A 16,183-nucleotide genomic window follows, 5' to 3' on the forward strand; every position below is an offset into this window, starting at 1 on the left:
TTTAATTTATTCAAATAAGGCGTATCTTTGCTCATCCAACCAGGACCTGTCTCTGACCCTCTCTCTACAGCCATTTGCTCCCATTGTCTAAGGAGAGCTTCTCCAAACTCCTGCTGGTTTATGTCTTTCACAGATCAGTGTGAAAAGCTGGAACTTCCTACTGATTGTTTCCCAGACAGACAAAGGGCAGATCAGAGATCTTGGCAAACAATCTGCCTTAACTACAGGTAAAATAAAGATCAATAGGCCAGAATAAGTTATAAATTTTAAAACTATAGTTAGGCTATTTCAATCAAGTCGTGTTAAATTTCAAAACTAGCTTATTTTAAATATATTTTCTTAACACTTACCAAGCGCAGTAAATAACTCAGACATGTGGAAAGTAAATAGTCCTGAAATGACTTGGCTTCTGTCGCTTCACTTCGGTGGGAGTCAGTGAATTAACTCCTTCAGTGTTAGAGCCGCTGGTGGAGTTCAGAGTTAAGAAGTGAAGTTATTGATTCTATTTTAACAGCTCTAGATTTGATACGGAAACACTTTGATTTAACACTGGATTTTAACTACTAATAATATACACCCCAGAGATACATGAACAGAATGTGACTCTGTAAGTGTAAAATTAACTCTGCTTTTGCACAAAGTCTACTAACACCAAAACATTTAACACTTTTGAATTTGCTGTGTATATATTACATATATGAATATTTATTTGGAATATTATTTATATGAATTGGTTGATAATGAGGCTACATCAGAAGATTCTTGGTTTGGGACAACCACATGGTGGAAAATATAGAGAAGTGTATTACATGATATTTACAAAAAATATTTTCTGTTGATATGAGTACTTGAAATACTGAACTCCATAAAATCCCTGCAAGTGTTTTTTTCCTCTTTCTAGGAAACGGTTCAACCCCTTCCTGGCAGTAAGATGGTGGGAAGGGATGAAGTTCAGTCTGGAGTGAGAAAGGAAACCTGTTGTGATTGTAGGCTTCAACATCTCCTACCACACTGGAAGGACTGGTGGGGGTTTGACAGATTTCCTGGTTTGGTCTAAGGTTGGTCTAGACCAGGGATGCCCAATACGTGGATCTCTGCAGGTGACAAACTGAACGCTCTTCTGATAGGCTTATCAAAAATATTCACTAAGATCCTAAAGGTTGGTAGCTTCATTAAAAGATAATAATTATAAAAAGTCAACGAAACATGTTCAAATTAATAATCTCAGTAATTATTGTTTCAACAAGGTGTTGCGCAATCCAGTGCGTTTTGGTTCCATTAACAAAAAAAAAAAAAGAGGAAAAAAAGGCGATTCAAAGACCGACTGACGAGCAGAGCAGGAGTTTAAATTAGCTACTCAACCACCGCTGTGTTCATGAGAGGCTTATTAATAATCGAGAAATAAATATCAAGCCTAGAAACCTGATATCAAAACGAACTGAATGTTATGTTTTTAATGTAATCTTTGCTCGGCTTGCGGGGTGCAGGCGGTTGCCACGGCAACGGGTGTGCTTAAACGAGAGAGAGAGAGAGAGAGAGAGAGAGAGAGAGAGAGAGAGAGAGAGAGAGAGAGAGAGAGAGAGAGTAAAAAGGGAGGAGTGGTTTAGAGTTGATCACCTGTTCAGGTTGTTTTACCTTTGTTTACCTTTGCTGTGGCTCATCACACCTGCTGTAGTTGCTGAACATTCAATAAATGACAAACTTGGACTAATTACCTCGATCGTTTGTGAGCATACGTTTTAACAAATTCTACCGTGATAATTATGTGAAATTAAATTAATTATTTCCAGACTTCATAAGATTTGCCTTTACCTTTATTGGGCTCTTTGGTTCTTCCTGTCAGTCTGTAGTTTCTCATATTGAGGTCATCAAACCAAATTTCAGATCCACCATGACTGACCGACACCTGCTGGCCTCAGGTTTGCAACCAGCTTCTGATTGAGAAACCAGTAAGCTGCTCCCAGTGTCAGAATGTCACTGAGGAAGAAACTGGATTAGGTTTTCTGTCACTTTATTATTTCTGCTATAATTGATGTATATTCGCATATAAAATAAATCAATAGAATTTAATTTGCAATTTTTATGTCTGTGTCATGAGGTAGATCTCTGGCGGCTGATCAAAGAAAAAGTAGATCTTGCTCTCAAAAAGTTTGGGCACCCCTGGTCTAGGGTCAGCTGTGGCCCAGGATCAGGGTCAGGGTCAGGATTGGGATCAGGGGCATTAATGAGGAACCTGACCAGTTCCCACTTTCAAAACGTGCCATCAGCTGAACGTTTCTTTCCCACAAACACACATTTGCGACAGCGACACATAGCATCTTCCACGTAGCCCAGAGAGCAGCAGCTGCTTAATGACACACTTACGTACTACTATGAGCCATGTGATAATGAAATCACGCAAGAACTTCTTCTAAAACTGTAATTTTTATTACAGTTTTAGAAGATTTACCATTTTGGGTCACCAAGGCTAAATGTATCAGTTTTTATTTTTAATTCTTACTGTGCTAAAACAAAACAAACAAACAAACAAACAAAAAGCATAAAAATCAAATGCTGTTATTAATTTTCAACTTAGCACACCCATATCTAAAGTTTTCCACTTTAGAGTTTATTTTTGGAAAATACTGTAAATGTTTTTTTTTTATTCTTTAAATCGATCTGGCTTTTTTGGACAAAACAGGCAAAAAACATAGAAAAGATTTAGATTTATAAAATATGAAAAACGTTTCTATGATAGGTCTAAAACTGTTGAAAAGATTTAATGCAGGGAAAGTGGAAAAAATATATAAATGTAATTTTTTTTATTACAGTTTGAAAAGATGGACCATTTTGTGTCACAAAGGATAAAATGTCAGTTTTTATTTTGAACTTTCATTGCTCCAAACTTAATAACACATTTAAATTAATCTTATTAACTTTCAACCTAGTCAAGGCCAAAAACACCCATATAATATTTTAGAGTGTCTAAAATATTCTACTTTAGACATTTTTTTGGTGGGGGAAATGTGGGGTTTTCTTTAAAAAATAAATAAAAAATCAGGTTATTTTGGACAAAATAGGCTAAAAAACCCATTTTATTTTATTTTTTTTACAAAATATGAAAAACTATATATATTTGGATAGATCTGAAGCTGTCGAAAAGATTTAATGCTGTTATAGTGTTAAGTGTTTAATCAATTTTAAGGTTCCCCAAGTTAATCAAGGTGTTTTTAAGTATATTTTAAATATCAGAATTAGGCATGTAATGAAATTATTTTTTATGAAAGTAGAAGGAAGCTACCAGTATAAGATTGTAATCACTCCAGAGTCACAGCCCTGGTGCGTGCAACACTTTCACACAATGTTCATTTTTGAACATGCTGAGTTGTCTGTAAAATATTGTGCTGCTGGTTTTTTGTGCAAGCACAACATTTATCCTGATCTCAAAGCGTAATGGAATACTGAAATTTCCAACAAATAACATTTGATCACGTTTTAAAACACATCTGTAAAACCTACACTTACACCTTTATCAAACTTTCAAGGAAAATATAACGCTGTGCACAACAGTCAAGTTAAGAAATTTTATTTTCAGTCATTTCAGTTGAAAACTTTCGTAAAAATTAGACAAGACCTTATGACACTGGAAGCCAGGGGGCGCCCTTTGCATTATTTGAGAAGAGCTAAATAATGAGCTATACTTCTCAGTCCAACTCTCAGAAAGTGTTTAAAAAGTGTCTTGTTTAATGTTGATCTAGCATTGATCAGAACCACTTAAAAAAAAGACATTGAATTCTCAAAGTAATACATGATTATAATCCTGTGTCAAATACAGAGCTAACAGATTACGGTTGTACCCAGCATCACCCTAACTGTAACAAGAACAGGGCTTGAAGAAGTTGAAGGTATTCACCGCTGACAGCGGACAGATCCGTCACTTCACCCGTTGACTTTGTCTATCCAGACACTTGGGAAAACTAAATTAGAAGGAAATCAAAATATTTTATCAGGATGTTTGAGAATGGAGAGCACCGAGTTTTAGTTGCATTCCTAGGATGCAACTAAAACAAACACTTTCAGCAACAGATAAATAAAATAGGACAGGAAATCACAAGAAACCAAGTTGTCACAGTCTCACAAGTTGATTTACAGACGTTTAAATCAACACAGCAGTGGGGGAAAGGTTTTTAGCTCTGTGTAGAGAACTATCAGTGGTTTTCAATATCCTAGGTCAGACTTATTTTTGCCATCACAAATATGTAGTCTTTATAACTACACAAAGTTAAATTTTCAAAAACATTGGATAAAAAAAGTGTATTACCATCATATTGGCTTGTCAAGTTGTTTGTCTTCCTGAAGGATACCTCTTCTTGGCTTACCATCTTCCTCTGAACAAACAAAAAAATGTTTCACATCTACTTACAGTGAACATTTCAAGTGTTTTCTTTATTTTTGAAGAGGTAAGACTGACATGACACTCATAAACATGACATAACACCTGTTATGTCTTTATGAATGTTTGGGATTGTTGTCATGAATCGTCATTCAGTAAATAATGACACTTTTACTGCAACGTTGCTTTAAAAGTTGTATTAAAACTCCATTAAAAGTGCCATCTTTGTACTAAAGTGTCTTTATTTACTAAAAAATCCAAAGTTGGCACGTTTAATGAAACTTTTAAAGCAACTTTGCATTAAAAGTATTATTCACTGAATGACACTTTATAACAACAGTCATAAACATTCATGAAGTCTCCTTCATGTTCATAACAGGTGTTGTGTCATGTTTATGACAGTGTCATGTCAGTCTTTTGCAGACCACTTCAAATAAGTATTACCTTTTCTTTTTTCTACTTGATCATTGTTTTCCTGAAACCGACCTCATTCTACATGTCATGTCTCAGAAGGAACTCTGCTAAATTCAGCAATCAATCCAGAAGTGGCGTCTTTAACATAGGTCTGTGACAAAGGGCCCACAATTCTACAGGCGTAGGCCAAAGGACACAGTTCATGCTAAATTGATGTAACATACCATAGCACTTTATTTCTAAAGCACTTTCAAGAAATATATATAGCACCTGATAAAAATGCTGTAAATGTAGAACAGAAAGACGGAGAAAAGTTTTAGATTTGATCCTTTTAACTTAATCTGAGATATCCACCTAAGTACAGGTTAGACCACCAGCAAAGTACAAAGACAAAACTGAGAAGACTGGCAATGCTTACCACTGGGGTTTGCCTCGATATCTTCAAGGAGATTTGCTGTAGAGTCGGCTGTACCCAATCTGAACACAAGCTTAGTTAAAAAAACTAAACAAAAACAAGGAAACAAATGAAAACAAAACTAACATCTAACTGAAACTATTTACAATCAGGCCAATAAAATGATTGAAAACTCGCAGCCTGCGCAGGTCACCTGTCTTCGCCTGGTATCTGTTGAAGATGTCGGAGGTTTTATTTTCCCTACAGCGTCTCTTCGTCTCGCTCTGCCTCATGCTGAGCCGTTTCCACCTGCATGCAACGCGTTCGGGTCATTATGACATTTCCCTTTCACTAATGTCAATTTGGTAGCATAACTTAGTTTTACTATGCTGTAATAATAAATTGGAGTATGCTGACCGCATACTACTTAATGTTAGAACAGCACCACAACAGCAAGTAACCACGGCAACCAGTTAGTCTAAAGCTGGCTGTCTCTGCAGTCCAGTTGTGCGCTATATTTACAAACAAACTACGAAATCAGAGTGTCTGTATTTTCAGTACTATTATCTTATTATTTTTTTAAATATATATGTATATGTAACGTGTTTGGAGCTCTTGTGTGAAGTGAAACGATCGCTACAGAGAGCAGAGCCATCTGTTCTCTGTACCCGTTTCATTCAGTGATCTTAAAGATTTTCATCTTTTGGGATGAACAGACTTATGAGTTCACTGGTGTAATTAAGAAAATCAAACAGCCTGCTAACGTGGCGGCACACTGGATATTACCCTCGTTACATCACGTCCTGTAAAAGAGTCATCCAGCAAGCTCATCACAGGGCTAAGTTTAAAAACATGTCTGCTTTCAATCGGCATTTTATTTCTAAAAAATTAATTATAAGTGAATGATGCAACATAAACTTATACTGACAATTTAAGCATCGCTCCCACATCATGTCAGTGACACTTTAATAAATCTATGTTTCTCTCAGATTCCCACCATAGAATAAAACCACCAACTTTAGATAATGACCATGTGATGTCACAGGAAGGATATAAATGCGTGAGAGTCTTTCTTTTAGACTTTCTCCTCTTCGTCCTTTCAGAAAATGTTCTGGCAATTTCAAAGAGCTTCTTTCTTGTTGCTGAAGTTGCAAAAGGTAGATATCATAAACACAAACAAATGCTTCCACGGCAAACAGTTGTTCAACAGTCGTAAGTCAAACTTACATTTACCCATGTGCTTGAGTTTGTCTCTGAATAGTGCGTCATCTGAGGGAGGCTCCTGCGAATCTGCCGAGTACCTCTCCCCTGCACACAAAGGACCCATACTGCAATATGAAACTACAAACATACATGTGAAATAGTTCACATTTGTTCACAGTATGATGTTTGTACAAAACTTTACATTAATGCCAATACATAAGCATATATAGAACCAGGAATGAATAACTTTGGTTCGTTCCTGTTCAAGTACACAAGTGATCTGTACACTGATTGACTGCTACCTGTGGAAGTGTCCAGGCTTGATAAATGGCTGGACTTTGATCCATACTTCAACCCATCTAAAATAAAGAGAGACACAGATGAGACAATTAATGTACTGAATACCCTCATATGATATTCCAATATATATCGATTCAACTTCCAAATAAAGTTAAACTGACATTTAAAGAAGATTTTCTCAATCGTAAACAACAGTAAGTGATACCTCTCTCTAAGGCAATGAGGAACTCATGGTTACGCTTCAGCTCTTTCAAAAACTCCTCATTCTGCAGAAACAGGGCTATGCGCTCGTCTTCCAAATACTGCATCAGTGTGTTCTCTTGTAATCCCGTTATCATATTAGGACCCTCAGCAGTCAAAGAAGCTCCAAACACAGAACCGGCCTGAGCCGTCCTTTGATTTGTTGAGGACACAGACACTGCGGAGCTCGAGGAGGGCTGAGATGGGCTGCTTTGTGAGTACTGCTGAAATAAAGACAAGTTCATCAGGTATAATGTGTCAGCAATGCCAGTTCAGTTTGAAGGACACAGCAATCTTAACAACATTTAAAAAAGAAAAGAGTTCAGTGAGACTAAAAGGTAACACTTTATTTGAAGAGGTGACTGGCACAACACTGTCATAAACATCATATAACATAAGACTCTTTATGAACATGAATGAGTCTTCATGAGTGTTTATGACTGTTGTCATGAAGTGTCATTCAGTAAATAATGACACTTTTAATGCAAAGTTGACACTTTTATTGGACTTTCAATGCAAGTGTTAATTGAATCAAGATGACCTACATAAAAGAACTACAGACAACGTATATAAATTTTCAAACAGGCTTGTGCAAAAGGAGAAAACACAGTAAACCTCTTCTCCAAGCTGTTCACTTAGCATTTTTACCAAAAAAATGCTAAGTTGACACTTTTAATAGACATTTAATGCAACTTTTAGTGCAATTTTACATTAAAAGTCATTATTGACCAAATGACACTTCATGACAGCAGTCGTAAACATTTAAGAAGACTCCTTCATAACACGTGCTATCAGGAGTGAAAATAGTTTTAAATTCTTGGGGGTACTAGCTCTTGAATTGTTACAAAATAAAGCTGTATTTCTTCAGCCCACTGGCTGCAATGTTGACACCTTGAGATGCCATGAGACCTAAATCCTGAACATCATGGCATGGAGTGCATTCCAGTTTTCCATGTCTGGCATATAACCATTCATTTAGCTTTTTAACTGATTCTCTTGATCCTGTGTCCAGACCGAGATAATCAGTAGCCCAGCATCATGACCTGTTTGTTCTGAAGATCCTGCATCTTCCACTTCTCTTCCTAACATGGCGCCTCCTCACCCTGATTCTAATACTGATAGGAGGAACCACAGAGCTCTGTTAGGTTAAAAGCTCATCTTCTGAAGTTGGGATATTTTCCTCCAACAGGTTCCAGAGGAATCACCTCAAACCAGATGTTGGACTGGATTCTATTTCAATGTCATTTGTGAATGTTAGAGCCTCATTTTCAACAGTGGAGCTATAAAGGTTGAAAAAGGTTATTTTGGAGAATGTATCTTCAACATCAATATTTCCACTAAATAAGAAGCAAAAAAAAAAAAGTTTGATAGAGCTCAGGCTGTGAGCTCAAAGCAAGATGCCAGAGAGAAATAAAACTTTTTTTAAAAATTAGACAATTCATTTAATTTCACATAATTATCGCGGTAGAAGCCATTTGTTTGTTAAATACTTAATGAAACATATTTACCATGTTTGATGTTTGTTGTGAATGACGTATACTCACAAAGAGTGAGATAATTAGTCCAAGTTTGTCGTTTGTTGAACGTTCAGAAATTACAGCAGCTGTGATGAGCCAAGACAGGTTGAGTTGAACAGGTGATCAACTCAAGACCACTCGCACCTTTTTACTCTCTGTCTTTGTCATTTAAGCACACCCGTTGCCACGGCAACCGCCCGCGCTCCGCAAGCCAAGCACAGATTACATTAAAAACATTTAGTCTGTTACAATTTTAGATTTTTAGGCTTGATATTTATTTTGCGATCATTAATAAGCCTCCCTGAACACAGCGGTGGTTGATTAGTTAATTTTAAACTCCTGCTCTGCACAGAATTGCGCAACACCTTGTTGAAGCAATAATTACTGAGATTATTACTGTTGTTGGGTCATTCATTTGAACACTTTATTTTATTTGTTGTTGTTGCTGTTGTTCTTTAATAAAGTTACGAACGTTTTGATAAGGAGCCAGAGGAGGACCTGCTGCTCTCAGCCTCCTGGCGGCTTTCAGTTTGTCTCCTAATGCTAAGATCGACTCAAACACATCCGTGATCGACATATTGCAGCCCTGCTCTAGTAAAGCACGAAGAGTTCAGACTGATTAATTAATTAACTGATTAAATCGTGTTTTAGATTGTTCTTGAAAAACTAATCGGTCACGGCTGATTAGTGGGTGAACTCACGGCTGCACAGTGAACCCGTTCATTTTTTTTACAGCGGACAGCCGCTCCCCTCTCTTGCAGGTACTGCGTACCCCCGCTAAATCTTTCAGGGGTACGCAGTACCATGCCGTACCCCCTTACTTTCACCCCTGGGTGTTACATGATGTTAATGCCAGTGTTGTTTCAGTCTTATACACACCCTGTCAAATACAGTGTTACCAACTAAAATTAAAACCATTATTTTGAGCAATGTTTTCTACCATGTGTATTGATTTTAGGTCACCCAGTACACATGAAAATAGTACAATTTTAGAGAAACTTCTAAATCCACTCTTCAATTCTGACTACTAAGCTACAATACATTTATGACTACATCAGCAAAATAACTACATTGGTGCAAAGCACAGTAAGACTTTAAAGTGGACATATGATGCAAAATTCACTTTTTAAATAAATTTTTTTGTGTACTTTGAGTGTCTAGTAGTATAGAAAATGTAATTTATTCTCTCCCTATGCTGTGTAGATATCTTTATATTCTTTTTGGATTATAGCTTTCAGTCTTTTCAATTTGTCATAATGTTTTTCTTGTCCGACACATTTGCTAAGCAAGATCATGACTTCTGGCTAATCACTTTTGAGAATCTGCCTTTTTTTTTCCTCGTCCAAGAAGTTCTACTTGATATAGACTATAACTGAGTGATTCACATGTGAAAAGGAAGGATTTAAAAGCATGATATATCCACTTTAAAGTAAAGTCATTAAAATGTTGCTAAAAATGTTTATTTAATGTGTATTTCAGGAGAAAAGATGCATACAAGCAAAAAAGGTAAAAATACCCAAAACAAAAGAACAACAGAAAACAGCATACATCACTTTTGCAAAAACATTTTTTCATTCATCAAAAGTTTTAATTGCTTTTAAGTAATTTCTGAACGAAATAATAAAGTACCTCCACACTGTTTAATTGCCGAGGCCAAATCCTCAAAAAGTCCTCTGGAAGGTTTCCGAGCAGAGGGGGGTTCCAGTTCCTGTAGATTCGAACTTGCTGGTCGTCTGCTGGCATATGGGTCTCCGATCTAAGATAGCCCACCAACAAATCATTAGCATACATCATCGGCTCATCCTCTTATATGTTGCAATTAAAACTTGACAAAGTTCAGGTTGTGAATTGAAAAGTAAATGTCTTCGAGGCTGCCAGACTCGCTGATAAGAATCTTTTAAGGAGGATTTCATAAATCACTCTGAACTTTTGGGGATGGTTTTTGGATAAAGACTTCTTCACTTTCTATTCCCGAGCCTCACTGAGCTTATGGACTGTTTGCTTTGCAGCAGGTTGCCATGACTTTCTCAACAAAAAGAAAAAATTATTAAAAATTCTATGCAAAATGAGCAGAAGTGTTAAAATGATGTCATTCCATTTTTTAAGAATCAACTCCGGCAGGACAACAGTACCCCAGCAATTTCGCTTGGTGGTCAGGGGGAAAGAATAGTCATCTTCAACAGCTGGAGAAAGTGTGGAGCCTTAACCTTTCCAATTTGCTTTACATGGTCTCTAAACCTTTTTTGTAACTGGAAGTCAACTGTACATGTGTCACTACATGATGCTAGACTCTTTCAGTTCATCCATGCACTGTTTACCCTGCACAACCTCTGAGCCCAGACAAATTCATGTACAGACAAAGGCAACATACCCAAACCTTTCATCCACACCATGTCTCCACTGTGGTTCCCAATAAAAACGCCAACAGAACTTAGAAAAAATTAGTATTTGTATACCAGATAGTGGCTTATTCTGAATTCTGCTGAAGGAATCTTCGAGTTACAGATTCCCCAAGGTTGCCATTGACGACCAATCAATTGGTGTCAATCAATTCAGCTACATTTGTGCTGGTGTGTCAAGCAATAATTGTCATTTGCATTGCTTTTGCTTTGAATAACCTCTGGAAACTATTTTAGTAATATCTTTAAAATTATAGCAGCACAAACAAAAATTCTTACTTCACAAACATTTGACACCAATTTTGTTAGATTTCAAGAAGGTGGGGGTCTTTGAATTTCTAGTTATTGGTTTTAAAGTCTGTAAGGTTTCCAGGTTTCTTTTTTTTACAAATCTCTTGAAATACAAGTAGTGAATAAAAAAGAAAGTACAAAAAATCTAATTTTCTCACTGAATTTCGTTTTCTTATTTGGCCTTCTTCCACATCAGTGCAAATATGTTTTTGCATATGGAGCCCCTGTGTTTTGTAGAACAGATATTGATCCCAGTTTTAAAGTGTATTATACAAAGGTGCAGAAGCAATCTCAAGTTCTTACTGTGGAGGAGACAATTTGTGTGTCTCTGGGTGCTTCCAGTCAGAGTACATGTTGGATTTTGGTGGAGAGTAAACTGGAGGAGGTTCTTCATCTGAGCTGTCGGGTTCCTGGGTCTGCTCCAGAATCTGAAAAACAAGTACAAGGCCAACTTTCTAATCTTAAAAATTTATTTTTATCAATCAAACAAATAAACACAAATGAACAATGGAATTAAGGACACTGCTTTTATTTCCACTTTTCTGCGATCTACTTCTGTTCATCCCTTTAGCAGCACGTACACAAATATGATTGACAGTGCTAAGGTATTTTTCCTGGTTCTGGTTGTTTTGACTGGGAGCGATGCAATTTTATTTATTTATTTTTTACAGATTATCCGTTTCATACAATACCATCACAACATGGTGAAAGTTTTAACATTTATGGAAAAAAAACATTTCTGTAAAGGCTGCATGCTGCAGCTATAATGCTGTTCAAATGAATCCAAACCCTCCATGAAATCATAAATTAGAACCTGTAACTGCCCATAAACGTCCGAGGTCTGATATATTACCAATAACACATCAAGGTATTCCTTACAAACTTTTAGCACATGCAGATGATGTCATTTTATTCATTTCAAAACCAAAGACCTCATTCGTCCCTTTACTCCAGCTGATAAATTAATTTGGTGCCTTCGCAGGATATCAGATAAACTGAAATTGTGACGCCATCGGAGGGTGTAGATCTGAACTACCAGTGAGAAACTCCATTTAGATCAACATTATATAAATTTGAGTGTCTTGGTAATGCGGTCAGACACAAACTATCACAACTTTTAAAGCAAAACTGGGACAAGAAAGTTATCGCAGTTATCCCAGCATAACATATATTTGCCTTCGTGTTGGTTGGATTAGGGAGATTTAGACTTCAGAAAACATTTTACTGACCTCTGCTGGGATGCTGTCATCCGAGTCCGAGGTGTCATCTGAGTGATGTCCTTCAATGCTCATTTGAAGTAGCTGGTCGATAGTGGCGTCCACAGCTCCTTTGTTGGAACGCAGAACACACTCAATCACCTCGTAGTCCATGGAGGGAAACATGGTCTTGAAGTCTTCCATGGCCTGATTGAACTCCAGGTGCCTGACTGGCCGATTCGGCCTGCTGTTGTTGAGCTGCCCACTAGTAGTGCCGCCACCATCTCTACCTCCTCTGCTTTCAGAGCCTTTGTTGCTGTTGCTCCGCCTGAACAGGCTGGTCATCCTTTGAGATTGGTTGTCTCAGGTGCTGCTAACCCAATCGGAATCAGAATAGACTATTGATCCCCTAGGGAAAGTTGCTTAAAAAAATCTATTAATTATGATTTAAAAGATCAAATTTACAAGAAAAAAGAAAATCGATTGGTTGCATTTAATCTTCCATAATTTTCCAGCATTCCTCATCAGTTTCCACTAAAAGACTGTGACGGTCATTTCGCTCTTTGAAAAAAATTAAATGTCCATCTTAGTACTTGTAAAGAGGTTGTTGGTGCGGTCAGCTCACACGAGTTGTGCTGCAGATTTCAAGGACTGGGAGAGAAGAGAGTCATCACCTAAGAGACAACAGACAGATAAATGATGCTCATTACACAGACACTTCACAAAGAGCATTCTCACCAACAGAGGCAATGCATACTACTCTACTCGTACTTTTATAAAAATACATACTCATACTTTTAGTATGCTGAAGCCAGCACATAAATAATATTCATTGGATAACAGATTTATCCCTCTGATATTGAATTAAAAAAAAAAAAGTGAAATTTTGCAGTTCAAGTTACAGAAAACCTGAAACTGCACTATATTTTATTGAAAATGTATACGATGAAAATTGTTTTACAAGTTGAAGTCTAAAATGTGCAGCATTTTAATTTGCAATCAGACTTTCCCTGATTCCCACGAAAGGTTTCATTCTTTTTGTCCTGCTAGGAAATATTACTTCTGTGAAGATTCATTTTATTCTGGTTCTGGATGCTAACATGGTGACACTTAGTTTTTGTTTATCCCTTTCATTTGTATTTATTTATCCCCTCCTTTCCCTAATGATATTGTTTCTTATAAGCTTGGGATACCCGCTCCTGTCCATTTAAGTTAAAGCACTTAACTTGTGCTTTAACTTAAATGTTATTTAAAAAATTGGGAAAATTCATGTTAATGGTAAGTGGCTCGAGGTTTCCAACTTTTATTCATAAAACGTAACACTGGAAAATGATGTTCCAACAAGACAAACCGTGAAATATCCGACGTCAATCACTGCACACATTAGCCAGCGCAGCCAGCAGCATTTCAACACGTTAGCTCTGTAGCAGCTAACCTGGGTCTGTGGTCCGACCCGTCGGTACCAAGTTGTTGCATAGCGAGGCAGAAGCTGTTGGCATAATCATACATGGCAATGCAGATGACTTCTCGTGGTTTTATGTTTTTAAAAGCAACAAATCACATCTGTCAAATAAATATTCCCTCCCATCACAATGCTAGCGATCGTGGAAGTTATTTGGATAACTCACTGATTATTGAGCCCAGACTTACGTTTCAACGCGACGTACGGAAGAGCCTCAGTGGGTCTGGTTGTGATGTCAAATAATAAATCCTTTAATTCCAACACCACCGTTATGTCTATTGCATGAACCCTTTCAGGTGTTATGGCAGTTCTTCTATTTTTCTTCTTCTCCTTATTTTTCTTTCTCCTGCCCTATTATGGCGGATCGCAAACAGCTTCAAGGTGCATACCGCCACCTACTGGACGTGAGTGTTCTGTACTCTGTATTCTATTTTTATTTTGTAGTATGAAGACAAATAAATACTGCTTTCCTTAATGTGTAAATATCTTCACTTTCCAATACTCCTCAAGACGTCATTCCTGTCCTGTTCTTCTGTTTTTCTCAATCGTTCCATTTCAGGCTTATAACTTTTACAATTCATCAATAAATGTTCTACATTTTCTTTCCCTCCACGTCGTTCACATTTATTTTTTCCTCCCAGTTAAACACACAGTACCATTTATATTAGAAGTATGACCTACCCTTAATATCATGATCATTATTTCCCTTGTTTCTCTCACTAATATTTTCAACACTGACTTTTGTATTTTATATAAACACAATTTATCTCCATTCAACCCTTTGCCATATTTCTGCTTGTCAACTCATCACTGATTCTGATGAACAATATTTTGTTCTTTCTTTGCATCCTTGATAGTTATGACTCGCTGCTCTTTTCCTTTTTTATTCAATATGGTTTTCAGTCGTCATAATTTAAATGTGTTGTTCGATTCTTTAACTGCTCTACGTTACTCATTCCACCAAGGGAGACCTTTTTTCTCACCTTTTACTTCTTTACAGCATTTAAAATGTTCTGCTACCTGATTTCTTATATGTTGCATTTTAACGTGGCTGGTTTTCTCACAGTTTATTTGAAAATTCTCTTTCAAATGTCTTTTTAATGAAGACATTGGTGCAAATTAAAGATGGGAGACTGAATCCTCCTCGTCTCCACCTCAGCCAGTCACAGATCATGAATCCCTTCATCCATGGATCCACCTGCTTCCCAGCCACGCTCCGACCCAAATCCACCCAGTCTACACCCTCCCTCCTTTCTCCTCCACTGCCAGTTTTTGGGCAGCGGGATAAGAAGACCTTAATCCTCGCCACAAGCGCTGTATTCAAACTAATGGCAATTCCCCGTTTTCTGCCGGGCACCAAAGAAACCTACTTTTATTTGACTTTCAGATCAAATAAAACTCTCCAATTGCTGCTTTTCTCTGTGCGAGTCTCTCCAGATTGAATTATCAGCCATATATTGATAAATATGGTACAGAATATAGTAACATTTTAGCATATTCTAACCCACAAACAAATCCCCAGATTGCAGACACAACCACACAAAGGTAAAAGAGGTAACATTTGCACAGGGTAGAAAAAAGAGACCACAAATAAATAGTCATTGGAGACAACCCTGACAAAATACATTATGCACAAATATGAAAAAAATAAAAAATACAATTAAAATATATGTATATAAAAAGGGGGAAAGAATGGAGGAGGGAAGTCAAAGACAATAGTCAAAGATTTCTCATAAATAGGAAAAGTGATTGTGAAGTTGAGCTGGGTCTTTCCACCTCAATAAAACTGCACTCCGGCCAATTGATGATGGAAATGAGCATTTGCTGTTTGACACGTGGCAAGTCCAGCTGTGGGGCGACTCTGAAGACTGAAGCTCACAGTGTAGAACCTCAGACAGTGCAAAGACTGATTTCCAGAAATTAACAAGAGAAGGGCTGGATGAAACATAAGGATTCATTTTTACCAGTTAGCTTCGTTAAAGAACCATCTTGAAATCTTTTTGTCTATTTTAACCATCATTAATTATTGTACTCACTGGAAAGTGATCACTACCTAATGTAGACTCCCAGTTGACATCCCAATTTCATCAACTTATATTAATATATGATCGTCTTGTAACACCAACACATGAAACTGTACCTTTATTTACTCTTGTACCTTGTCCCCTATTAAGGCAAACTTATGGCTAATCCATCCTTTCTTCAAATACCATTGTGGTCCGTCTTCCTACTTACCCAAATACCATCATGGGCGTCTCGCAGTCGAGAGTCAAGGGCCTGACCCCAATACCCTCACTTCCACCCTTGTTCTGCCCTTTCGTCCTTCACATGCTGAAGGATTTGAGTGCATAGTGAGTCCCAGTTCTTCACATCAGTCTTTCACTCTGCCCCTTTT

The 16,183-nt window shown here is 37.2% G+C and overlaps 1 protein-coding gene across 7 annotated transcripts; it reads right to left on the bottom strand.

The window, feature by feature from the left end:
• Nucleotides 1–3,549: 3,549 nt before the first annotated feature.
• On the bottom strand, nucleotides 3,550–14,166 carry cuedc1b (CUE domain containing 1b). Of its 7 annotated transcripts, none has more exons than XM_008425159.3 (12): nucleotides 13,977–14,166; nucleotides 12,360–13,000; nucleotides 11,434–11,558; nucleotides 10,070–10,196; nucleotides 6,889–7,144; nucleotides 6,686–6,742; nucleotides 6,408–6,488; nucleotides 6,211–6,322; nucleotides 5,395–5,489; nucleotides 5,205–5,288; nucleotides 4,301–4,367; nucleotides 3,550–3,956 (listed from the first exon to the last, which is right to left on the bottom strand). In XM_008425159.3, exons 2-11 carry the CDS (start codon nucleotides 12,669–12,671, stop codon nucleotides 4,303–4,305), a joined length of 1,314 nt encoding a protein of 437 aa, XP_008423381.2. In that variant the 5' UTR covers nucleotides 12,672–13,000; nucleotides 13,977–14,166; the 3' UTR covers nucleotides 3,550–3,956; nucleotides 4,301–4,302. The 7 variants fall into 7 exon arrangements, with proteins under 7 accessions (XP_008423381.2, XP_008423378.2, XP_008423379.2 ...); XM_008425156.3 differs by having other exon boundaries at nucleotides 5,205–5,263; nucleotides 13,977–14,165; XM_008425157.3 differs by having other exon boundaries at nucleotides 5,205–5,263; nucleotides 6,414–6,488; nucleotides 6,889–7,147; nucleotides 13,977–14,165.
• Between the last annotated feature and the right edge of the window lie 2,017 nt (nucleotides 14,167–16,183).

This window comes from Poecilia reticulata, chromosome 13 (genome assembly GCF_904066995.2).
Source record: "Poecilia reticulata chromosome 13, P_reticulata-male-v2, whole genome shotgun sequence".
Taxonomy (NCBI): Eukaryota; Metazoa; Chordata; class Actinopteri; order Cyprinodontiformes; family Poeciliidae; genus Poecilia; species Poecilia reticulata.

Excerpts from the sequence above, each read along its gene's own strand:
- cuedc1b (XM_008425153.2), bottom strand. The coding sequence starts at position 12,671 with ATGACCAGCCTGTTCAGGCGGAGCAACAGCAACAAAGGCTCTGAAAGC. Across the intron at positions 5,264-5,394 it reads CAGATACCAGGCGAAGACAG|ATTGGGTACAGCCGACTCTA; the intron begins GTGACCTGCGCA and ends GCTTGTGTTCAG. Across the intron at positions 3,957-4,300 it reads CTTGACAAGCCAATATGATG|TTTTCCCAAGTGTCTGGATA; the intron begins GTAATACACTTT and ends CTTCTAATTTAG.